A 26,982-nucleotide genomic window follows, 5' to 3' on the forward strand; every position below is an offset into this window, starting at 1 on the left:
AAACTATGATCACTAATATGTGATGACATCTATAAACATCCTACAATTTGAATAATTTAATCGAATGAAATATTTCTTTACCAGGTGTCAAAACTTTTCATCACAGATTCTCGTATTTTTAACCATATTAACAATTTCATCATATATATCTAGTGACCTAGAAGTGAATTATTCAGATAAAATAAATGGTTTTAAAAGACAAAATTCAGATGGTATGCATAATTACCTGCCATTAAAAATATTTATGAAATGAAAAATACGTATAAGTAAACTTAGAGGTTAACATGGATTGTTACTCCAAGAAGATTACAAGCAAATCAAAACAAAATTATTAAATATATAAAATCTTTTAATATAATATACAAGATCAAACATCATCAAAATGTTTTAAATTAGTACTATCATACAATGCCATGCCAACTATTCATCAATCACATTCAGGCTATTTGTTGAAGTCAAAATTGAAAAAACTAAAGAAGACAAAAAAGAGTCTAAGAGTTTAACTAAAATAATATAGCACTCAAATAAGAAGATCGCCTAATTGTAGATATACATGTTACAATTTTGACAAGATCCGAGTTTTGTAAGAACAGAAATAGAGTGAATTCCAAATTTCAATAGAAGAAAAGAAACATTATAGGCTAACATCCAACATAAAACCAATCTTATAGTGGAGTAGGTTACTAGAAAAATCATAATTTATATGTTAATTCAAATAAGTATTTGTCTTTATGCCACACTTATATTTTCATCTTGCTATGACTATGTAGTGGGTAATAAACAAAATGGAGTTGCTCGGATGGTAAGACTCACTTTCAACTTGAAGGTTGTGAACACAATTTAGCAAGGGACAAAAAGGTGGAAGCTCTTAGAGAGAAATTTATAAAATTAAAAAAAATAGTGGTCAACAGGTGCATATCTAGTCCTTCATTTCTGATTTTTTTTTGTGTGTAGCTAATTGTTTCATCCTCTTTTTTTAAAGCAATTACAAAAAGAAGAAAAATTGACATTAACGGTTGGTTCCACTTGTTTATGTTAAAAAAATTTCTTTTTTTTTTACCACATTATGACTGCAGAATTAAAGACATATTTTTTGCTTGTTGGAATGATGCAGAACTTTGCGTCACCAAGACTATAATAACTTAAAGCATGGACCTCCTTAACCTTATACAAACATTAAAAAAAATTGTCATCTCCAAAAAGTCATTGAAACCACAATTAAGAAACCTAAATCCAAGCATTCGTTCTATTATTTTGCGAAAAAAGAAAAAAAAATATACCTCAAGAACGGAAAAATACTTCGTTTTAAACTTTTCGACAGACTTGTGACAAAAGAAATTAGAAGGTCTCGTCTTGCAGGCAACACCAGCAACGAAAATTAGGAACAAAATTGTGTGAGTTGGGTACATTCTGAATCTAATTGGCAGACTGCATAAGGGTTTTAGATCAGTAAGGGTAAAGATAATGAAAGCAACACTGTTTGTTAAAGTGAGAGGATAAATACTAGATGTGAGAATAGTTTACATTTTATATAAAATGAATTTAATCACTTTCTATAAACAAGCATAATCTCCTTGAGGTGTAAAGAGGGAGTCAGACATTGAAAAAAGAATCAGATTCAAGACATATCAGAATTCAGAGCCTCTGAACAATGTGAATCATTGATTTCCAATTTAGAACATCAGATGCCACTATATGTCCCCTATAAAACATTAATTTAGCATATATTACTCTTAAAATACAGAAGAGTCATCTAGCCACAATAACATTAGAGAAACAGATGTTGAAAATTCCGAGATGCAGCTCCAGTCACAAAGCTGCATCTCTACCAAATCCATTGCTAAGATGGTAACAAATTGTCAAATGGGTATTCAACTTCTAGTAGAATCACTGTCTTGGCTTTGGAACTGCTCTAATATTAGGTTACAATTGTTAATTGTACGCGCATCAACAAGGCCATGGTTCCACAGCTTCATCATGAATAATCTCCAACACCTGCTGTATTAAATATTAGACGATACATAAAAGCTACACTAATGATGAGCAACATTAGAGTATATGACAGCATGATACTGTAGATGGTGAGCAATTATCACGTATTGAGATAAACCCAAATCAGCAATCTGAAGTAAGACCAGTCTATCATTAAATGTCTAGACGTTTGCTGAAAGTACTATTACTGCTTCGTCAGATCCGAGAAAACATGCATTTATGTGACGCCAACAATAAATTTGCTAACCACTTTGCTATATTGTTATACACTAAGTAAAGATAAATGAGCCACCCCAAAAAAGTAAATAAGACAAACTCAGAAATTCCAAAAAAAGCACTGTGATCGACCAACTCTCCAATACATATTATTAGGGGCCGTTTGGTGTGAGGGATAAAATTATATAGTGATAGGTTAAGAAAATAGTGTTGGGATAGAAATTTTCTATCTTGTTTGGTTGCCATGTTTGGGATAACTTGTCCCGCCATTTAAATGATGGTGATGGGATAAGTTATCCTAGGATAGCTAACCCCAGGATAACTACTCCTGAGATAACTTGTTCCCAACCAAACGACCCCTTAGTGTTCACTGTTCAACAGAAAAGAGAGTACCTTCTTTCTGGAAAATATACAGGATCTTGGATGCACCAAGCAAAGGCACAATACAGGTGTATGGATTGGATAGCATCACATATAGATGACAGATCTTGACATAGGTAAATAAAAAGATTAATTACCACAACGAGGCTGGTGCTTGGGCAAACATCTGACCATGCAGCTTTGAAAAGGCCTCACATGCCCAAGGGATGTGACCATCTGCCATCACCCTGCCACAGTGACAAGAAATGTTATACCAAGAAGGGAATTCAGTAACAGCACTTTTCCAACACGCATCACTTTACTATTATTTATCACCTGCATGTATGTAAATCAGCAAGAGAAAATCCACACATGTCGCCCTTTATTGCATAATATAATAATGTGTTTTGCTCTATATAGCATGTATCAGATAATCTTACCCATCTGCTTGAGCATGACATGAAGCAGGAAGAAAGACACAACCAACTTCGTAACAATTTATATTAGTGAGAGGTCCGTGTAGCTTAATAAGAACAGAGAAAGCAAGTTACGTGCTTCCCAAAACCCTTAAATGGCACAACATTTTCATGAAATGTCTATTTCAAAGCATCAGATCAAGGACAGCCTTTTCTTCTTTTTTTGATAAGGTAACATTTGTAGTGATTCCAAAGACAGAGATGCCATAATCACAAGCTACATCCAGATTTAGCTAGCAAAAATATCTAAAGAGACTCTAGAAACTGTTATAGAGTACCTGTATCTATTATATACTTTTGGTAACACCAAAAATGCAAAAATTGAATACAACTATGCTTCATCTTCTGGATGGGGTTGTTTTGTTGTCAAAACATCTTGAGTTCCTTTACTTCCAAATAGGCCACCACCATATGCAGCCTGGAATCATTTTCCTTCCAGGATGGCCTTTTCTTTTGCAATGAACTCTTCTTTTGTTTTTGTTTTTGTTTTTGTTTTTGATTTTCCTATAAAGGTACAAGGTGATGTCACTCTTGTATTGAAACTAGCAAAGCTAGCTCAATCGCAACAAATGGCATCTACTCACTAAATAATACTCCTTTTGTCCCAATTTATGTGAAGGAGTTTGACTGAGTTAAGAATGAAAGGAAGATTTTTGAAACTTGTGGTCTAAAGAAGCCATAAATATTTGTGTGGCTACTGGCTATAACTCATCTCACTGGAGGTAAAATGAGAACTATAAAGTTAAACTGTTACTAAATATAGAAATGTGTCATTCTTTTTTAGACTAACTAAAAAAAAGGAAAGAGTGTCACATAAATTGGGATGGAGGGAGAACGTTTTTGGTTACATATAGCAGAAATGTAGTGGAAGGGAGAAGTGGACTGGTCCATCTACTTCACCTGGAACAGGTTGTCAAAGAAGAAAATGAGATTTACATTTGTAACATTCCATGTATTTCCAGGAAAAGTTGGAGAAGCTAATAGCAGAGAGTTGCACTTTTACTACATTCCTAGGTAACCCACCATCTATTACTTCATCAGACCTCCCGCTTCACCCTACCGAAAATAAGAGCAGAAGATGCACATATCTCCATACCACAGTATCCTTAAATCTTAATAATATTAGGGAAAACCATATTAGAAAATAAAACCAGACACGAAATAAGACAGTACCTTTGCTTTCTAACAAATGAGTTCCACAGATGCATCATTTGCTTTTCATCTTTGGTCACATCCACAAAATCATCAAGCATCTGTAACATGTCTAAAGTTAGTTGAATGAATTCTTCAGATATCTAAGACAATCAAAATCTTGCCCCTTCAATTGACTAAATTTTGCAGCAGTTCTGAAGGGGAATTAGTTGGAGGGAACAGTTCGGATCACAACCTTTAGTAGTTCTCAAATGTATTCTTTTAAAGCAGCTTAAGGAGTTTCACGGTTCTGCGTAATTTCATGTTGAAACTACACAGTTCCTTAAGTGTCAAGCAAGTATTTGGTAGAAAATATTTATCATCAAGTTTGAACCATACATCAGAGCACTTCCCCTAGTTGTTTCCAGAGGTCAATATTCATCCAAACCCTTCAAAATACCATTTTTGTATGAATAGATAGCAATCTGCAATCTTTATTAACTGCTTAGACCTTCTTTTCTTTTTTTTGAGAATAATGTTTAGACCTTTGGTTTTAGTTGAGCAATGAAATTTACCACTTATCAAAATGTTACGCCATTAAAATTTACAGGAGATTATGAATCCAAGCACACAACTGTTAAGAAAATTACAACAGCGTCAGCAGCAAGTCATATGGACGCAATGGCTAGCTGATAACTTTGAAAACTCTAGTATACATGGGACAATATAACTCACTGATACAATTATAGAGAAATCTAATACATATGGCCCTCCAGAATGAGCAAGCGAAGAAAAGTAAAATGAATACGAAGATATTCAAAGAGACATTTGGTCCCATGATAAGTCTCCACAGAATACATGGTTCTTTTTACATTTTTGGTAGCCTGGGCTGCCTGTCAATAGGGATGGCAATGGGGCGGGTGTGGGGCGGGGCGGGTTGAGCTTAACCCACAAAATTTTTAATCCTCCCCGCCCCGCATGACAATTTTTTTTCATTTTCAACCTGCTCCACCCCGCCTTGCATAGACCCACCCCCGCATGAACCCGCTCTGCATAATTTTTTTAATATTTTCTTTTTATAGTTATGTTTGATAGTTGATACTAAAAATAAATTCATTTTTTCTTTAAGTCCTATTAATTTAATAGGATAGTGACTTAAAAATTTATTTTTTAGAGGTCAATTGGGAAATATGTAAAAAAAAATGTATTACTCTTTATTGAATCATTTTCATTTACTATCTTGAATATTTTAGTAGATTTAAAGAAATTATCTTAATATTAATGTTTTATCACTCTTATAACATGTAAAAAGTTAAAATTAAGTTTGAACCCACATAAAATTACATATACCCACAACCCGCCCCGCCCCACATTAGTTTTAAAAAAACCCACTTCCACCCGCCCCGCACAACCTTAAGATTCTGCATTTGATTTCTTCCAGTTTTTCTGTAACTTCTCTTACCAAAAGTGGAGGACAGAGAAGCTTTTGTAGAATACAAGAGAGCTATGTGGGAAGCTAAGAAGGCTATAGTAAAGTACGAAGATTCTAAATGGCTTGTATCTAAAGATAGGGGCACGAGAAGGAGAGAGAATTGCTTAAACTAGCACGACTAAGAGAGAAGAAGGGCAAGGACTTCAACCCAGGTGAAGTGTATTAAGGACGATTCTCAACAAGTGTTGACGGGAGATAATGAGATCAAGGAGAGATCACTTTGATTAATACTTCAACACGAACCAGGAGAATTTAAGATCTACACACGTTAGTGAAAGATAGAAACTTTAGCTATACTCGTACAATTAGAACGTCAGAGGTACAGGATGCCAGGAAAAAAGATAGGATTAGAAAAGCTTGTGGCCACGATAGTATCCCTATAGAGGTTTGGAAGCGCCTTGGAGATGTAGGAGTGGAATGGCTCACCAAACTATTCAATGATATACTAAGAAGTGGTAGGATGCCCAATGAATGGAGGAAGAGTACCCTGGTTCTGACTTATAAGAACAAAGGAGATATTCAAAGTTGTGCAAACTATCGTGCATTAAATTCAAGAGTCATACGATGAACGTCTGGGAAAAAATGATAGAGTGTAGACTTAGAAAGGCAACAAGAGTGAAAGAGAACCAATTTGGATTTAAGCCTGGTAGATCTACAATGGAGGTTATATCCTTACTAAGAAGATTGATGTTAATCTATTGCGAAAGAAGAAAGACCTACACATGATGGTTATTGATCTAGAGAAAGAACACAATAGAGGAACATGCAAGGTCCTTTGGTGGGTGATGCAGAAGAAAGGAATCCATATTTTAAGTATATAAATGACATGTATTAAGGAGCCGTCACTAGCATGAAAACAATGATAGGTGATACAAAGGAGTTTCCCTTAATAGTGAGTTGAGTTTACACCAGGGGATCGGCATTGAGTCACTACTTGTTTACCCCAATATCGGATGAGCTACCAACACAATACAAATGGAGGTCTCATGGTGTATGTTATATGTTGATGGTGAAACTCGCGAGGGTCTCAACCAAAAGCTTGAACTATAGAGAAGCATGTTAGAGAGTAAGGGTTTTCAAATAAGTAGAAGTAAGACTAAATGCATGCATTGCAGGTTTAGATCGCATGATTGGAGAGAAATTGAGGTGAGACTAGATGGGATTGCAGTGGCAAAATGCAAAAAAATTGTAGCCGTACTTCTGTAGCTCTTTCTTTTTCTTTGGATGCACTTCGCTGTATTTACACCATTGTTACTAAAATCTCTTTCGGCAAATTGTTCATTTTCTACATGTTGTCCTTCATTTATCAGAATTATTATACCAATGATGTTGCCATAATTTCTTCCTCACCAAAACTTACTTTCTTGCAAGTCCTTTTTGTTGGATGATTGAATTGTTAGTGTTTAGGTTTGTGAAGATCAAGTTAAGATGCCCCTGGAATTATTAGAAGAAACAGGTGCAGCACTTATGCAATCAAAATATCAACTTGTTGAACAGGGTGTTCATAGAAATAAATCTGATCCGCGTGTCAAGAAGATGTTACTGCGCAACTCCAGAATCAATCTGGTCATTAGCTGGTATACAAAAATCAGATGGTTGTCCAGTCAATAATCCAGTCACTGTAACCAAATTATGGTTTCTAAGTCCTATTTGGTGTACCAAAACACCCTTTACAGATACCCACTACTCTCAAGTCTAATTGTGCATGACCCAATTAAACAAAATTTGAAAATGAAGAGAACAATTTTGAATGGCATAATAAAGTAATTTAATACAATATTCTTAAAATAGATGTTATCATGGATGAAGTGGGCAAGTTCAATAAGATACAACACTAAGGCGAATATATGGTTACTTCAAATATGTTAAAAGAACAAGTTTTTGACATTTATTTCAAGGGTCAAGACAATCAGGACAAACTAACCCGAAAGGTCAGCCAATTAATTTGAACGCAGAGTACAATAAAGACCAATTTATACAATTATGCTACATACCCTTCGATCTTCAAGATCTGCAACATCATCATCAACTTCATCCTCACTGTCTCGATCTGATAAAACTTGCTCCAGTGCCATGGGCTTCACCCAAATAAAAATTTTCATTAGAAACATAAGTTAAAAGGACTCTGCATCGCGTCAAAGGTTTCTAACGCCATATATTGGCTACCTCAGCTCTTCCAAAGACTATAAGATTCATACAAGTAGACAAACATTTCAAAATCTATTTAACTCTGTCACAATCAGCAAGATAATTCACCTCTAGACCCCAAATCCTGGGGCTATTTCAAATGGAAATCACCACACACACACTACAATGGAAACCAATATTGAACTGTCATTACAATAGATCTTTGATTAGTTCAAGTAACATCATAGATTATACACATCCCATTAGTGATACCCAAAGCAAGTAAAGAAATCTTCTGATTAAACAGTTCAGTTACCTTTCTCAAAAGTAAATTTTCTGATTAAACAGAAACCATGAAAACTGAACAGGGAAAGAATTTTATAAACTTAACATTGCAGGAAGCTCCAAGCAATGAACCCTATGTGCCAGTGTAAGACTACAAATATCAGCAGTACTTTGCAATGGCAAAGCCTTCAGTAGTAGGGCTTTTGATAAAATTGAAACTTACAGACTGAAGACCTGATCATTGAATAATTTAAGTTGTTGAATTATAACACTCCTTTGGTAGATATGTAAGCAATCTAAAAGGTTAACGACTACCACCATGGAGTGGGACAGATTGACATCACTCCACCCTTAATTAGAGGTCTCAGATTAGAGCCCTGGGAATGGATAAGCTCCTGGCAGGGAGCACTTGCCACAAATCTGGATTAGTAACGCCAATGGATTCCAGATACGAGGGTCATAACTTATTCTTATACCAACAGAAGTACATAAACAAAAAGTTTAACAGTTTGTTAATGTCTAAGATGCTTCTAATTGTGAGAAATATATACGAAAAATATTATTGAATTGTGTATCTAAATAGTTACATTGAGACCCTATTTATAGACACTACATTGGAATCCTTTTCCAACTAGGATTCCTATTCTTATTCCTATTCCTATTCCTATTCTTATTTCTATTCTAAGTAGGAAATACTTATTTCTATTCTAACACTAATTATCAATTTTAATTATTTTTTATAAATTTTAAATTACTTTATCTATTTATAATAGGTTTGATTTTTCATGAAAGTACTTTTTTACTCAAGAAAGAGTTTAAGCTAAGGGTTTGGCCATAGATTTGCAAATGTTATCTGGGTGAAAATTTGGGTGAAATTTCACTGTGTTTGGCCATAGTACTTGGGTAACATATTTCACTTTTTTTAAGAAATATGATTTTTTGGCCATAGTATTTGGGTAACACATTTCACATTTTTTAAGAAAGTTTTAAAAACTATCAAAACTGACCATAGGTTTGTATTACATAGCAAGATAGAAATGTCGGCGTAACAAGATTCATGACTTCCGCAACAAGTCAATTGGATCTTTGTTGCAATATATAACAAGTAGTGTCCATGACACTGGAGCAATGTGGCATCCCATGTTTTTTCTGGATAAATGAACATCATCCTACGTTGTCATATCTAGCACACACCTTGTTCGATAATGACTTTGAGATGCCAATTGATCCTTTCTTATACCAAGTATATATTGTCCATCATATACATTATGTTAAAAAGGCCCTTATATATAGTTGCAAGGAGGGTATCCATCATCCCTGATAGGATACTCAGCTTCCGTACAACTATAGAATCTATCAAGCAACTTGACTTGGCCAAGAGCTTCACATTTTGGACCACTTACTGTGATTTTTAAGTGCAACATCCACTCAGTAAGATTTTAAGACAGTTGTATACATCGAGTAAATGCAAAATAATCCTGCTTGTCAAATATTTCACATTATATTGGCTTATGAGGAACCAAATGGAAATTCCAAGATACTCAAGCATAACGTAAGAGATTAATTACCTGGGCCCTATGAGAATGAAAGAATTGCCTTTTTTGCAGGAGTGCACGACTGTAAGAGAGAAACAAAATTGTATTAAAAGCCAGACAATCTTATCTACGAACTATAAACGTAAACCATTATACAAAAAAATTGGGTAGTCAATTTTACCCCAATTAGTTTCACATCTAAGACATTATGCAAAACAACAAGACATTGAAAATAGATAATACAGAAATACATCACTGGACAGTTCCAATATAATCAATGTTACCCTACTTAACCTAGATACATGGGACCAATCCTAATTTTGTAGCATATAAGCTCAGATTTATTTTACAACTGTTGGAGAAAGAGAAGGAAACGGTTTGTTGCATCATCAAAAGGGAAGTAAAGCCCAACCAACGAGAAACTCAAAACACAAGTGTACCATCACATTGCAGAAAGGATAGTCAAGATCCACTCCATCTGGCGCACATAGTAAAATGGTCGTCATGGTTGAGGTTTTGACAAAGTTAAGATTAAGGCTATTTAGAAGGCAGAACAGAAAGCCACCATAACCAGGCCTTATTTGGCACTAGATCAATGGCAAAGACCACATTTGAATATGGGGACACTGTTGAATACATTGAAAAACTAGAGGGGTTGTACATCTTTCAAGGTATTTCCTATAATTCCAAAAGTTACAAAGGCCAAAAAGAAACTTCATAACTGCAGTAGGCACGGATTGGATACAGTGACACTACTGGTCACCAAACTAGATGGCAAGACAGATTTTGAAGGCACCGTTGAATTATTGAGATAAAACTAAAGGAGGAGTAAGTACATCTCCCACAGGTATTTCCTAAAATTCTCAGAACTACAGGCATCAAAACCTCAAATTTACAAAACATGGGAGCAGGTTTACACCCGCCTCCCAAAAACAAACACCATAACTGCAGTAGGTCCAATGAGGTAGTCAACAAAGGGAAATAATAGCTCCAGATTAGACAGCCAATAATCCACAGTGGAGTTCAAGGGCTTAAAGCCTAATGCAGCCAACAAAATTAGATAATTGATGAATTATTGGACACAACTGAAGTCTTCAGCAGTGAAATCACTTTTAAAAAATTTAAAAGAAAAAAAAAAATTTCACTGCTGAAGACTTCAGTATTGTGTCCAAATCTTTTCCACCCAAAATCACTTGGTTAAGTAAAAATGCTACTTGACATTGTGCCAATGAACATACTTTCTGGGATCAGAGCGCTCAACTGATAACTTTCTTGACTTGGCAAACTGAAGCAGTGCTGGGGGTGCAAGAGTGCTTCCTGATGCTGACTGAACAGAATCAGGATCTGTATACAAGTGACCAGATGAGGGAACACTTGCACCATTGGAACTTGATGGATCACACTCTACAGCGTCAGCAACACCTGATAAATGTTTAACAGCAGATAAATCATTATTAGTAACAATGGTGCGTCAATATCGATGCCAACAGACTTGTATGCCAAGGTTTCGGACAAAAAGAAAATAAATTTTGATCCGCACTCAAAAGGCTAAAACAATAAGAAATGGCAGTCAGACTTGGACATGATCAACTTCCGCTCACCCAACCCTTAAATCAAAAAGCAGCGCTCTCAAGAAAGCTAAGTCAAGAAACGGATTTACTATGGTTCTGATTTGGCAGTGGTTTTAATTTTCTTCTTTTTTCTGTTATTTTCACTCACCCCAACAATTTTCTCTACTATTCACATTTTGGTGGATCTGGTGATTTTCTGATTTTGGTTGGGTGGTGATTTGGTGATGTTTTGAATTTTCAGATTGTGGTTTGGTGGCAATTTTAATTTTCTAATTTTTATTTGGTGGTGATTTCTGAGATACTGATTCCAATAAATTTTTGAATTTGAAACTAAACGGGGGGATTGAAGGAAATTTGTGAAGAGAACATGGATTATGGGAGGCTGTAGTTTGGTGTTGTTTTGATATGAGTTTAGGTGGCTTTCATGATGATTTCAGGTGGATGGCATGGCAAAACGTGATTGGTGTGTGCCATGCACTGGTTTTCTTCAAACTAGTGCCAGTCACAAAAGGTGATTTTTCTACCACTTTAAACGACTACAGAGCCATGAGACCCCCCCCCCCCCCTCAAAATTTAAGCATCTTTTTGGAATCCAGAGGTAGCTCAGGGGAACCTTTGTGTATATTACACCACCATAAACGAATTTTCCAGTAGGAAGCTAATTCAAAGCACCACCAGTATACCTATATTAAAATAATATACAATTATTATATAAGCAGAACCAATTCCACCAGAAAACAATTAGGCAAATGAATCCCATTATATCATATATTTTTTTTAAAGAATGTTCCATTATATTATATTCTTACACCATCATATAATGACTATCCTAGTAGAAAAATAATTCTTTCTCAAAGCCTCACCAGTATACATATACAAATAAGATATATTTATTGTTATATAAGCAAATCAATTCTACCAGAAGACAATTAAGCAAATAAATTCCACTACATTGTATTCTTACACCATCATAAAATGATATTTCTAGTAGGAAGCTAGTTATCTCTCAAACCCCCACCAGTATACCTATTATCAGTGTGATATACTAAGGGTATAAAAGAAAATCATTTCTACCAGAAATCGATTAAGCAAATGAATTCCATCATATTACATTCTATATATACATACTAGATATAAAAGCCCGGGCCCAATAGTTAATTATTTTTGTGTTATTTTTAACGTACTTTTCAAATAATATATGTGGTACATGTGATATTTTGAGAGTTAATCAAATTTTTAATATGTTTTTTAAAATATTAAAGTTGTTAATTATTGTGTATATAATATTGAGAGTAAAAGAATATTTTAAAAAATGTTACTCTATCCCAACTTATGTGGCACATGTGAAATTTTGAACTCAACAAAATTTTTAGTATGTTTTTGTTTTTAAAAATATTTTTAAATTGATAATTATTGTGACTTATAATACTCTTAAGTCTTAATTAACGTTATTTTTAAATAATATATATTTTAAGTTCTTAATTATTGTGATATATGTGGCACATGTAAAATTTTGAGAGTTAAAAAATATTTTTAAAAATGTTACTCACTCTATCCCAAATTATGTGGCACATGTGAAATTTTGCTCAAAAAATTTTTTAGTATGTTTTTAAAAATATTTTTAAATTGTTAATTATTGTGACTTATAGTACTCTTAATTAACGTTATTTTTAAATAATATATGTTATTTCCCCTATCCCAATTTATGTGGTTGTTAATTATTGTGATATATCTAGCACGTGTGAAATTTTGAGAGTTATCAATTTTTTAATTAAAAAATATTTTAATATATGTTACTCACTTTGTCCCAACTTATGTGGCACATGTGAAATTTTGAACTCAAACCAAATTTTTAGTATATTTTTTAAAATATTTTTAAATTGTTAATTATTGTGACTTATAGTACTTTAAATTACCGTAATTTTTAAATAATATATGGTATTTCCCTGTCCCAATTTATGTGGGGAGTTGATCAAATTTTTAATATGTTTTAAAATACTCCAAGTTGTGATTTATAGTATTCTTAGCGTAATTTTCAAATAATACATGTTACTCCCTTTGTCCAAATTTATGTGGCACATGTGAAATTTCGGAAGTTAATCACATCTTAATATGTTTTTCAAATATTTTAAGTTGTTAATTATTGTAATTTATAGTACTTTCAATATAATTTTTAAATAATATATGTTACTCCCTCAGTTCCAATTATGCAATTATGGGTGAAATTTTGAGAGGTAACCAAATTTTTAATATTTTAAGCTGATTTTTCGTACTACTTTTTATAATACATAACATATAAAAAAAAAATAGGACAAATAAATTAAAACAGATAAAATACTAAAGGTATATAGAGGAAGTTGAAGGAGAAGGGCAAACCGGTCAAATGACTGGCTGACCCGAGGCTCCCCAACATTCATTCTTAATATATAGAGTAAAGTAAAAATATATAGCCAAATCCCCAGTTCACCACCTTAAAACCAATACCCAGATTCTGTCTCACTTGAAGTCTCAAATGACAAAAAAATGCTGCTTTGTAGAAAAAACCTATTTTCTCTTCATGATCAGAGGAAGCCAATTCTCCCTCCCTTCCTAAAACAGAAACTCAGTCACTATCCGTGGAGCTATAGGTAAACAGAAAACTATGGCATTCAACAGTTGGGCTAGCAGAACGACACCAGTTTTACAGATTATACCGTTAGATTATGGCACTCAGTAACTTGTTGAGTTTCTCTATTCCATCAAGCAATTTGCTAATTAACTTTGCAAACAAAGAATCTGAGTTAGCAAATTAGTGGGCATTACAACGAAAATTGATTTTGTAGATACTCCAACCTCTTGCGTTTTGGATTGTTATTGTGGGTTTGAGTCCAGGATTACTTAGGACTTTGAAGGGTAATTGAACAGAACTCAGGTCATGCATCAAGACATGCCTGAGCAATTGAGCCATGCGTCTCATAATACGCCCCAGCTATGCCTCAAGATGATTTGCATTCACCTTGAACTGTGGCATGCTGCAGTTCTGCTTGTTAAAACACTGGAACAAGCAACTTGCATTTCTTTTCATAAATGAGAGGAAAGTAAAACCCTCTTCTAACTTGAAAGAGCGTCCATAGGTACATAAAAGATCTCAACTCTCCTGGGAAATACTATATGGAGAAGTAGAGTCAGATCTAGGATTTAAAATATGTGGGTTCTGCAAAGAAAAAAATCAAGCCCGTTTTAGCTATTGGGTTCTAAATTAATAATATATACACATAAAATCATTATTCTACTAAGATTTTTTTTTGATAACCAAGAACCCCCAAGGGCCAATAGCACACAAATTCCACCATTATAATTTGCCAAGTCTTCATCGAGTGAGGGGTGTGGTCAAGGAACATCTGCTACCATTTGCCATAGGCAACACAATTATAATTTTATTACACGGTGTGCAAGGAAAAGATCACCTAGATAGTTCCTTATCTACAACAATCAAACATTGCTGCACCTTCAGACAGCAACTGTGTACCTTTCAACTTAAGAAAGGAGGATGTTGATGGAACTCTGACAACAAGTAATATTCACTTATGTGTATCCACTAAGAAACCATGCTCTACCACTCCTACCAAGGAACACATAACAACGTTGAATAAACAGTTCAACCTCTGAAAACTATCAACACATTGAATAATCCAAGGAATGCAATGGGAAAAAGAAAGAAAAAGAGTCGTCATTACCATTAATCCTCTCATTGAGATTATTCATTGACGTAGGGAAATCTGAATCTAAAACAAGTGGGTGCACATGCTTTGAATTTTGAACTAAATCTGGCTGTTTCCTCCGTCTTAGTGGCTTTGAACTGAGCATAAATTACAAATAAAGCAGTGGAATATCACAACACATTTCTGAAGTAGCATCAAATAGCTAGAATACAAATAGGAGGAGCATGATAGTTACATACCAAAAGAAGAATGTTTGTTGCTTAGGATCCACGCCATCAGCAACAATCTGAAGATCACTCCAGAGAGCAAGTTAATTTGCACAGAAGAAAAGGCATGACTAGTAAGAGTAGTCAAGCATTTCAAGTTAAAAATACAGAACTGACTTTTCAAACCAATAATCAATTAAAAAAAAAAAATCAAACCTTTGCCTAATCAAAATTATAGAGGACGTTAGAATTTAACCAAGTATCATGCAAATAAAATACATGACCTTATTAAAGATATTCACCATTAAACTACATATTTTGTCTTTCATCAAGAACCCAGTAAAGCTTTAGAAGGTCATCTGCAGACATGATTACAGAAATCAAAATACCTAAAAGAAGAGTTAAGCATCTATCCATCTCCTACAGGAATATAGTGATAACTACTATGTATTGCAGCAGATTTGTGCTAGGAGCAGATACTGCAGACCATATATGATTCACCCCTGAGTTAAAAGAAAATGTGCTGACCTCAGATCTCCACATCTCACTTCTCACAGATACATTTACAGCTTGATATTCTTCGTTTACCTAAAATGATACGAGGTTAATTTGACAGCTTAGAGAAATACACAGTTAAAATTTTATTTGAAGCGTGATGAAGTTTACCAACCCAAAATTCAAAGTTGAACAGATCATGGGATGAGCATAAGTGATATCTCAAACCCTAGAAGCAAAAAAGCAAAGATACAAAATTATTAAACTAATTTCTCACCAAAACCATTTCAAACTGGATCCATATAGCTCAGTTTTATTAAAGAAACAAACTAAGATTATCCCAGTCTTTACCTTAAAACTCACACATTTTACCAAGCAGAAAGGACAGGTGAAGTCCTCTGTCACTGCAAGTTCAGAAAGGGGGCAAAAAAAACTAAGTAGCTTGAACTGCACAAGCAATATTTACATGGAAGGAATTTGATCACAGAAAAGAATACCGCACATATGGAAATGTCATCAATTTCACCATTCTTAAAGTTATTAACTGCTCTAACACCAAGAGAAAAATAAACCTTGATATATGTAGGATGGTGGCAATTCAAACAGATTGGCTGACATATGAAAGATACAGACTAAAGTCCAAGTAGCAAGTTGGAGGCCTTTAGTTGATTGCTCTTACAATTTATTTCAAATGGATATACAGTGCACTATTTTGCTATATGCCCAGAATCTAAAGCTGAGCCTAAGAGATAGTACTTAAAATTTCAAGTTAGCCGCATCTTACATGACCCAACGACATGAAGCATCCATGTACAACAAAGGGAGGGTTCACCAAAGTAAGCGAGACATCCAAGTAACAAAATACCAGATGAGTTCAGGACATAGTTTAGGAAAGAAGATTTTATTTTCAACAAAAGAACCAAATGGAGCAGATTCTTTAACTGGAAAAGAACCCTGCTTTAATCATTTTAAATCCATCCAAATAACAGAAAATGCTTTACAAAACAAAACTAGACAACATAGAATCTGACCTGAGTTCAAAAGCACAAGGAACAACCACCCAGAGCAAACACAGATATTGGTCGCAATATCACAAAATTAAATAAAAGTAGCCAAATATGACGTCAGACAAGCCACAGCTTTACTATAAAGAGAAGAATTAAGTTTACCTTCTGTTCTCTGCAACTTATTGTTATAGTACATATAGTTGAAAACGACATTTCCTGTCCTCAACCTAGAAAGCGTGATAAGCAAAAGTATTAGCTACAAAATCTACTTTACAATGGACATAAAGAATTTTGAACCTCTTCAATTTCAGTATCAAGCTAAACGCACACTTTCAAAACTCAGTTAAAACTAAAGGAATGAAAAGAATAAGGAAATGTTGTTTGCTAAAGGAGAAAATGAAACTTGAAAGGGGACATGCGGCGGAAAAAACATAAATCAGCATATTGACTTATCTTCAGAACCGCAGAGTGCAATAGAGCATTCGATATTTAGCATGTTTATGACTTAGAGTTGCATCACTACATTCACATTGGAAAACGAGATGGACTCAGGGTTGATCAATCGGGTTGAATAGGTTGAATCATTTACAACAAGTGAGGTAGCAAAGATGGGTAAGAATGACAAGGTCTACCAAACATGCACAAAAACTTGCTGGGAACGTAGGAGGAAGCTAATCTAATAAGCTAGATATATAGCAGTATAATTTTAAGGATCAGAGCTCAGCTAAGTTTTGATAGAGCAGTATGCCCCTGAATGCTGACCTGAGTTAAAAGGGAAATCTACCTAGTGGCACAAGCTCAAACGAGCAAAAAATTGAATGCAAGTATGTGCTGCAAAGAAGAATTAACATTTAACACAATGATGGAATAATTGTTGTCAACAATGATAGTACTGATAATTTCTTGTACAGCAAGGAAAGAAGGCATCACACAACGACAAACACAAGAAAGGCAATACACACGACAAAATAAAGAAATATGCAGTGCAGAAAATAGTGCTTCACCGTATTATTCGAGCCAATGAAGTTGTAGGAATGTCATCATAGGAGAATGAATCATATCGTGTTCTTTCTCTTGCAAAAGCTTCTTCTGAAGCAATTTTGACTTGCAGCTGTTGGATTGTCGCCTTTCATAATCCAACCATTACAGCATCCAAGAAATTCAATTATTTTTGAGAAGAAAAAAAAATAATTGAATTATATAAGCAAAAAGATTGAAAATCTTTTATTAAAATCCTCAAGGACATAAGCACTGAGTACAAAATGGCGTACCAGAGCCGCAGAACTGCGGGGATACTGAAAGGAAATGCGTCTGTCTTTGTCCAAAGAGCTTGTCTGCAGATGAAGACACAATAGCTGTCAGAGAAGATGGTTCCTCTTGTTTTTCTTCATTTCTTCCTTTCTTCAACAAGTTAACTATTCACTAATCGTTATGTCTGACTATGTATCAATATTACTCAGTTCATTATGTGTGAGTGTGACCATGATCAACACCAGAACAACATGTGTGAATTAATTAAAAGTACTTCAGCAATGCCATTCCAGCATCATTTATCCAGAAGAACCAGCCTCAGCAAAACATCTGGTAATGGCCACTATAGACAGATTCTACATCATGAAACACTAAATGAAAAGAGTCTATCCAGAAGAATCAGCCTCTACCAAATATGTGAAGGTCCGGCTGCTAGGTTATCAAACCCTTTACTTATGACTAACAAAAGAGAGGACAGAAATTCCATGTTTTCACCTATGGAACTACTAAATATAACATATATGAGCAACATAGGAAAGAGAAGACATATCTGCCTTAATTAACAAAAGACAAATCCAAAATTTAGTAATACTTTGAAGAAGCCATATCGATTCTAGAGTTCCAGACGTAGTCAAGTGAGCAGATGAGATAGATCCTATCCAGTATCAACATTGGCATAGAAGATTAGTCAAATTTTTAAGTAAACCAGAGCTGGTTTTTAAATCCATTTGCTCTGATTTTGGTGAAGAAAAGGGAGGCATAATAACATGACTAAGGGCAGTTGCAACACTCCCACCAGTGGCAAGACATCAATTTACTGGGCTGCCATTTGTTTCCAGAAAGTGTTGCAAACTTTTTACGGAAAAACTTATTTCAATTTTTTTTCAAGTAATTATTCAACCAAACACAGACACAGAAAAGCTTTTCAGTTTTTGCAAAATCTGAGAAGCACCTCTGGAGTAGTATTCTCATTCTTTTGCAGAAACTGCAGAACTTTTTCTACTGGTGTTTGGTTGAAGAAAAGTTCTGAAACCACAAGCTCTTTCGTTAAACTAAGGATGTACATTTGAAGCATAACAAAAAGCAGTGATCACTCTTCCAGATTGTCAGTGAGATGTTGGTCACAAAGCAGTCAACAAAGCAATATCAATCTAGCAATACATACTACTACTATTTTTTTAGTGGAGAAAGGTAGGGGGTTAGGCCCATTATCCACCGAGTATTGAATCATGCACCACCGGCTATCAGGGTTTCTCGATCATCAAACCAGAACAAACAAGCAAACACACACCAAAAAAAAAAAAAAAAACTAACAATATATACTTCTATTCAGCGACTTCAGCTAAGGCATACCTTCATGAAACAAGGGTTCAAGTCAACAGTTGATAACATCTCAGCTCTCTCCCCTAAACTCAAATTGGGAGACTTGTCCCACAATAAATGAAGTAATTCCATCGGCATTCTGCCCAACAAGCAGTGCCCTTCAAGATTCACTACCACAGTTTCGAAAATAAGATTAGAACAATAAAGATGATGGATCATGAGAAACCTGAAGAAAAGATCAAAAACTTAAATCAACTAAATATGGAAAAAGGAGGTTATCAAACATACTGAAAAATGAAAAAGTACAATGCAAAAGACAATAAGGCATGCAGACAACCTAACACGACGTAATTTGATATAGTAACAACCTCTATGTGGTTTTTCTTTTCATGTGCTAATGAGTGCCTATTCAAACTTCCCAAGCACTGACGAAAGTCTGTGGACTTATTTCAGATCCATTTATTGACAACATTCCTGATATAACATTCAAACTTTGTAATGTGCTTTCTTTTCTTTTTTTTGAAAAGAACTTTGTAACTTATATTATAAACATCAAACCACAAACATGAATTTATAATGATGATTAGAATTATGAATTCAATATTTTTTTCAGCTTGCTGTGAACCCATTAGATTGAGATATACAAAGGATTTAGTGCTGCTGTTAAGTGTTAAGTATAGGACTGGTTTCACACAATCCTTGCTTGTTAGAAGATACTCCCTAACAGCATTAAAATTAAAGATGTTCATATCTTGTCAGGTCCTAGAGATAGACTGAGATGAAAGGAAAAGTAAAGAGACAGTATTCATGGAAGAGGGTGTGAAGGAGAATCACTTTTATAAGGGCATAAAGGGACATGTAGAAGGGAAATTCCGAAATTCTCTTTCCTCAATCAGCTAAACATGTCGAACCAGAAGGAAATGCTTTCTAAAACTATGAAAGACAAAAATAGGAAAGAATTACCATGGAGACCTCATGTATTGGTTACCATACTGCAAATACTATGTCATTGCCATTATATTTTTTTCCCTTTTACTTCAGGCTTGTGAAATAGGTCACTCACAACTGAAGAAACATGTTTGCATATGTGGCACATTATAGATGGTTAGACTTTTTTACTTTAATATGTAAATATTTATTATAGATGGTTAGACTTGCAATATTTAAACAATATACATATGCTTAATTTTTTCTAAACCATCAATACAAATAGCAAAAAAGAAAACAAAATGAAGAGGTGCTGAGTTTGAAAAAGCTAGCAATCATAAGTGCCAGATAAAGTGTATTTGACACCTGTAACTGCACAAACTCTGAATCTTTCCAACTTCCCACTACTTACATGGAAATGAAGATATATCCCCACGATCTCTCGCAAGTTCGGCTGCAAAGGCAGAAAACCATATATAGTAGGCCTTCATATCGAACTCAACAAATAAAATTCCAGAAACATTTTTTACCTACCAAAGCTGACAAACAGGATGACAAGAGAGCCAGCCCTTATTTCAGCAGAGAGTTTATTCATTTCAGGGAGAATGAATTTTGCTTGAGCACGATTTATCCCATCAACTCCACTGAATGAGGTTGACATGCATGCCCGCTTAAACTGATAGACAGCAGAATGCTGTAACCAAATGGCATTAGCAAGGTACCCAACAGCATAAAAGATTAAAAGTCACTGGATGAATTTGCACAAGATTAGAACTTACTGCCTCGACAGCTGCAGCACTTGATAGTGGCTTTGCCAAAATTACACCCAAAGGAAATAAATTCTGGACCTGTGATTCATCGTTCACAGTTGCTGGCACAGATATTGCCATTTGAATCCTAAAAAAATAGTCACAGTAATAAATCACCTCCAAAGCAAACTAATTGCAAGTACACATACACTGAGATCACTTTTTGCTTAAAGTGATGAAGCGAGAGATCATCTCTTCATGGCAAAGCCATGCGTTTCAGCGAAGTGTGGGCTTCAAACAAGTACACACAAATTGATCCCGGCAAGAAGTAGAGCCCGTTTGGCTTAACTTTTAAAAAATTAGCATTTTAAAAGTAGTTTTTAAAAAAGTCAAACTTTAGTAACTTATAAGTTAAAAAATGAAAAGGAGGGAAGTACCTACTTTTAACTTTTAACTTTTTTTCAAGTCATTTTAACTTATTTTAAGTTATATTTAACTTTGACAAACACTCCAAAAGCTAAAAATGACTTAAAAGTAGGTCTGACCAACTTTTAAGTCAATCCAAACATGCTCGTAGGTTGATTCTTAAATTTCACCTTTCAAGAGTAGGAATTTTTTGGATAAGGTATTTTATTCAAAAAGATATCTTTCAAACTGAGGAATTCCGAAGGGCTAATGGCGCAAGGTTCAAAACTCGATGGATAATGGGTCTAGCCCTCTACCCTTCTCCACTTAAATACCAAGCTTTGCAGCGAGGTAATTGAATATCACATTTGAGGAGCTGAATTTTTCTGTTGAGTAAAGGTATTATATTGGATGCTAAAATTAGTTATTTTAATTGAAATTTGCTTATAGTACAAATTTCATATACGTTTTGCTATTTTTATAATAATATGTAAATTGTGCAATTCACTTTAAAAGTTGTGAGCTTCACATCACTTTTCGCTTCAAACTCGTGCACCTATATGATTTTAACTTTTTTAACATTTGATGAATTATGGGGTGGAATAATGAGTAACACGTACGATATTGATCACCAACTACAGGGTGAACCAAATTGTGTTTCATCAGCTATTTCAAACAGTAGTTTGCCTGCAATTTAAGACAAACTTGCCAACAGTAACTAGATCTGTCTTTTTAAGAAGTTACTTTGCAGCCATAAGGTGAAGCCACCATATCATACAAGCTACTATACAAGTCTTAAATGTGTAAGTACTTATTAACAAATTTTATAAGGAAAAATGTTTAGTAGTACTACAAAGTTTAAGCATTGAATCGTACTGTAAAGACATATCTTGTCACTAGGAACTTGTTTGATTTAGATCAATGAAATCTCGACAATTCATTAAATTTAATACAATAAATATTGACTGAAGAGCCATTGTCAAAAAAAAAGACCAGATAATTAAGACAAAATAAAGTAATGAAAGTCACGTCTCCACATAAATTTAGAGTTCACTCCAAAGCAACATGGACAATATCACATGACAACTAAAAGTACCTCGGAGCATCTAGTATTAGAGTATATGAGACATAACCTTGCATGACAGAAAAATTGGGAGTGAAAGTAATCACAATCAAATATACCTCCTTTTGTGCTTTGCTTGAATTTTGTACTGTAAACATCTTTGAAGGAAGGAAGGCTGCAAGATATTTACACTCATTAGAAACATCTTACACAAAATGCAGATGATGAATGTATAATTAGCATGTAATAAAAGTGATGAGACCAAACACATTAAAACTCATAACAATTGGAAACAAGCAAAAAATCGAAGTCCAGATCTAAAACACCAGTTCAAAAGCATGGCAGAGAGAAAGATAATAATCTTTAGTATACTTTTCTAGAAAACACTTGGAACTGACATAAGATGCATTTATTTAGAATATCATGGCTGAGAAGAATGATAATACTGTTGAGTATTTTACCGCAAAAACTTTTGACTGACATTTAAAATGACTGTTTGATGCAGATAAACAAAACCAATAAAATCAACAATATTTTAAGACCATTAACATCAACTTGGAAATTGACACCAAAATCATTAGCATTGATGACAAATAGGCAAAAAGCTGCATCCTCATGTAAGTACATTACATTTCTAACAGCACGGCGTTGGAGAATGTTGTAGAGTTCAACAGGTTTGCAATAACTTGAAAGGCTTTCTTCAGCAGCAATCTCCTCCTCTGCAGACAAATGTGTAGCAGAATCTTGCCTGCACATTGAATCCGTAACTGTAGAGTAACTGCAGTAGCAAGTGTAATTCCTGTTCCACAAATTATAATATAACAATCATTATCCATGCTTCTGTAAGTGCATTTGAGTATCTTAGATGTAATTATTGACAAATATAAATATAACACCTCAAATGCAGGGCACAGGAAATATCTTACGTGGTTTCACGAGCCACTAAAGGTATGCCTGGCATCCTTGTCACAAAGTATTCAAATGTATATTCATAGTTCTTTCAACTTCACTAAATTCAGAAATAAAATTGTGTGAGGAAAGAATCATTAAGCACTTGACATAATAGGCAACAAGGGAAACAAAGATAATGATAAAATCTGATTCAGATTTCTCCTTCAGATAATACATGAGTCTTATTTTCCTTCTTCTCTATTTTCTTTAGTTGTGGAGGAGGGAGACATTCAGAAAATTCATTCTCATCTCACTTGAAAAAAACAAAGCCATGAAGTCTCACTATATCATTGTATGAATATAAATAGCCTTGCTTAAAAATGCAACCAAAACAACCATTTTAAGAAGAAGATATAATAAAAAGAATGAGATTACATGCTACAAACCTTTTTGATAAGCAAAGAACCAATAGAAAGCTACTGGAACTACCAGATGCAAAATGTGAATGGAGCTTAACATGGAAACTCGTGTGCAGCTTCTTCATCAAGCGAAAGGGATACACTTGTGGCTATAGCATGATAAAAACTTTGTTCTTTGATTTTATAAAGGAAGGGGAACCACAGCAATATACTTTTGGAATTCATGTATAAATGGTTTAGGAAAAATACAACAGTCGTTGAAAAGGTAGTGTTCAACTGAAGGAAGAATAGGTTGCCCATAACATTGAACAGTATTAATTACTCAAAAAGAACAGGAACATTGTCTCCCTAACAATCAAGATTGATTCACAAAAGAGAGAGAGATCCGCAACATTTTTGTCTCTAGTGTAAAATATGAATAAGTGAGTCTCTCACATAGTGACTTGGCCACAAAAAAGGTGATTCTCTCATATAGTGATCTGAGAACTACCAGGAAGAGAAGAAAATTATGGAGATCACAAAGATGTTCGCGTGATAGTATCTACTAACCAGTCAAGTTTTCTTAGTTCTTACATTCCCAATATCAGCATCCCCCGGCACCACTCCAAATCTCCCCAAATATTCTTCCTACACTAATGCAAATATGCGCTTCTCCCTATCCCTTGCTTAATCCCCACTAACCCTTCATGAAAGAAGAGTCTGGCAACAACATGCACCTTCACCTTACCAGACTAGTTTCTCAACAGTGAGCAATTCCATTTCCTTGATGCTGAGAAAACTATCTCCGCACAAACATAACCCACTGGAATTATTGATCCAGCTAAACTCGATCAATAGCTCATCTACTAATATTCTTTCCAGCACAAATAATTGCTGAATTTGATCTTAAAAACTTTAAACAAATTAAACCACAACTTCCCTTAGTTCAGCCTTCAAAACACGCGTGGAGGCAGAATATTTAGTCCTCTGTAAATCTGATCCTACTAGAGGGCAATCTGGAGTACCTTTGGTAGGTCTGAAAACCCCTCTATATCTAATAGACCCCACTGTTTCTCAATTAGTTCCTAGTTATAAGGAAAAGTTTCTGAATTCAGACAATAAAACTGTAGTTTCCACATCTCACTCAGATGAATGACATAGAGATACTCTATAGTGCATTATTTATCAATAAAAGACTTTCTTCGAAATTTGCAAAGCAGAAAGGGCTATGCAATCAGAAAACTATAATCAATTTGCAGCCGAAACAGCCAGGGCAGTGTTTGTCAGGTTCGAATAAAAAAACATTAATTATCAAAAAAAAAATTGCTGTCTCACATAAAACCTAGCCCTGTCTTTAGTATTTTCTTTGTTATATTTGTGGTTCCTGTACCAGCTTGCACACACCTTGGGTACATGGTACCTCTTACAAGCACACCTACCCACTAACTCAGCTCACCAAAGCTTAGAAGATGCAAAGAATTCACCTAATGCAGTCTTTGCTCGATTGCAGCTGAACGCTAGGGTCATTCTAGCAGTTCATTTCTTGTTGTCTTTTTTTCTTTCCTTTTTTTCCATCATGTCATTAGGTAACTCCAAACAACCATTAAAATCCAATACTTCAGACTTCATAGGCAAGCTCAAAAAAAATAAAAAAAACAGATAACCACTGGAATTCCCAAATCACTGATAATTCACAGGCAAAACATGGATATATGCAAAGTTAAATTGTTGCAATGCTCACAATAATTAGAAAAAGGGATTAGGGATTTTGCCCCACGGGATAGAAAGGAAAGAATGTAACCTACTACTCGATTTTGTCGAAGATGGTGGAGGAAGGTGCTGTCTCTGTCGATTCGCCGGAAGAAGAAGACCGGCGCCGTTTGAAATTGGCGGACCTAAATCAGTCGGATTTTAGGATCCGTTCTTGGTTTCGGTTCGAACTTTGACCGCTCAACCAGAGGCGTTTTGGGGCAGGGTCAAGTTTTAACTGGGAACAGGAACAATCTGAACGGAACACTTCAGGGGTTGTTTGGTGTGAAGACCAAATAGTCTTGGAATTAATTAAAGTGCATTTATTTTGTTGTTTGATTGTTCATTTTTCAATTGGCACACTTATTAAGAAAATAATTATTAACATAGTGAGTTTACTATTTTATCTCTGTTAATTATGAAGTGGATAAATTAAAAATTTAAGATTTTCAAGAAGTTCTACTTTTTCAAAGTAATTAATTGAGGGTATAATAGATAAAGAAAATTCTTTCTTGATTTGTCAAAATAGACAAGAAGATATGGACAACTAAAAAATGAAAAGTGAACAGGTAATTAGAGACGGAGAAAATAGTATTGAGATAAATTATTTTTCTCTTTGGTGGAATAATAATGCTGAAATAACTATTTTGGTATTTAGGTTTATGATTTAGGTAGTGTGATGCTAGGTTGGGGGAGGTGGAGTGGGGTAGCTAGGTTTTTAGAACTTATTATCATTAATAATTGTTTAGATCTTACTTGTTATTTTGATTTTTTAAGAAAAATATTGAAATAACTTATTTCAAAATAAAATAAGTGAAATGACAAAAATGCCCCTTCAAATATTTTTTATACCCCAAAATAGTAAAAAAAAAATGGATACTTCCAAAGTGCACTACATGTACAAAAACACTCATAACCTTCCTATAAGGGTCAAAATGGGTACTTCAGTTCACACAAAATAGTAAATCTAGCCGATTAATTTAATTAAAATTAGATAATTATGACTGATTTGGAAAAATCGTTAAAAGAGGGTTGTATTTGTTAAGTTTATTAATGAGAGGTAAACCTAATTTATTAAAATACATATTTGTAAATAATGTGAATATTATTTGAAAATGAATAATTCGGATATAATTAAATTTTTGATCGATTCGGATACGTAGAATACTATGGATGAATTAGATAATCCCATTTGATCAAATATTTAGCAATAATTCATACGTTCCTTTCATGACGGTATTTCAATATAACAAGAAAAGTAGAGGAGTCCAGCCCAGGTGTCTCACAAAGTGATACAACATACTAACAAGATGCAACTCAATAATAAATATCTTAAGCAAATTATAATTATAATAAAACTTAATTGAAAGGGGTAACTCACCTTAGACTATGAAATTTAGGTTGGCATACTCACTCTCGTGCTTGGAAGAGGTATGGGTATCTAGATCTCATATCCTTCTCACCTTTTCATGTCATTTCTTTGATGTTCTTATTTTTCCAAAAGACTTTTACCGGAGCTACATGTTTGTTCCTTAGTATGCAGACCTAACAGTATAGTATTGTAACTGGAGTCTCATCGTAGGACAATTTCTCTAAGATCTAAAGATCCTCAACTAGACAATTCGAGAAATG

At 34.4% G+C, this 26,982-nt stretch overlaps 1 protein-coding gene and 1 pseudogene across 2 annotated transcripts; one reads left to right on the plus strand and one right to left on the minus strand.

Annotated features, from left to right (window-relative positions):
* Window positions 1-1,636: 1,636 nt before the first annotated feature.
* Window positions 1,637-25,614, minus strand: LOC125823161 (polycomb group protein EMBRYONIC FLOWER 2). 2 transcript variants are annotated; one of them, XM_049502584.1, is made up of 22 exons: window positions 25,407-25,614; window positions 23,239-23,321; window positions 22,943-23,111; window positions 22,432-22,487; window positions 20,875-20,992; window positions 20,630-20,789; window positions 20,508-20,549; window positions 19,199-19,338; window positions 17,866-17,928; window positions 17,599-17,720; window positions 16,757-16,821; window positions 15,939-15,991; window positions 15,763-15,816; window positions 15,621-15,680; window positions 15,126-15,172; window positions 14,902-15,023; window positions 10,853-11,036; window positions 9,648-9,696; window positions 7,662-7,745; window positions 4,218-4,297; window positions 2,727-2,816; window positions 1,637-1,995 (listed from the first exon to the last, which is right to left on the minus strand). In XM_049502584.1, exons 2-22 carry the CDS (start codon window positions 23,271-23,273, stop codon window positions 1,872-1,874), a joined length of 1,917 nt encoding a protein of 638 aa, XP_049358541.1. In that variant the 5' UTR covers window positions 23,274-23,321; window positions 25,407-25,614; the 3' UTR covers window positions 1,637-1,871. The 2 variants fall into 2 exon arrangements, with proteins under 2 accessions (XP_049358541.1, XP_049358540.1); XM_049502583.1 differs by having other exon boundaries at window positions 1,637-1,998.
* The window catches only part of LOC125823117 (flavanone 3-dioxygenase 3-like), a 60,979-nt pseudogene continuing 59,421 nt past the window's right edge, over window positions 25,425-26,982 (plus strand).

The sequence above is a fragment of the Solanum verrucosum genome, unplaced genomic scaffold, assembly GCF_900185275.1.
Source record: "Solanum verrucosum unplaced genomic scaffold, falcon-dt-bn FXZP01000199.1, whole genome shotgun sequence".
NCBI lineage: Eukaryota > Viridiplantae > Streptophyta > Magnoliopsida > Solanales > Solanaceae > Solanum > Solanum verrucosum.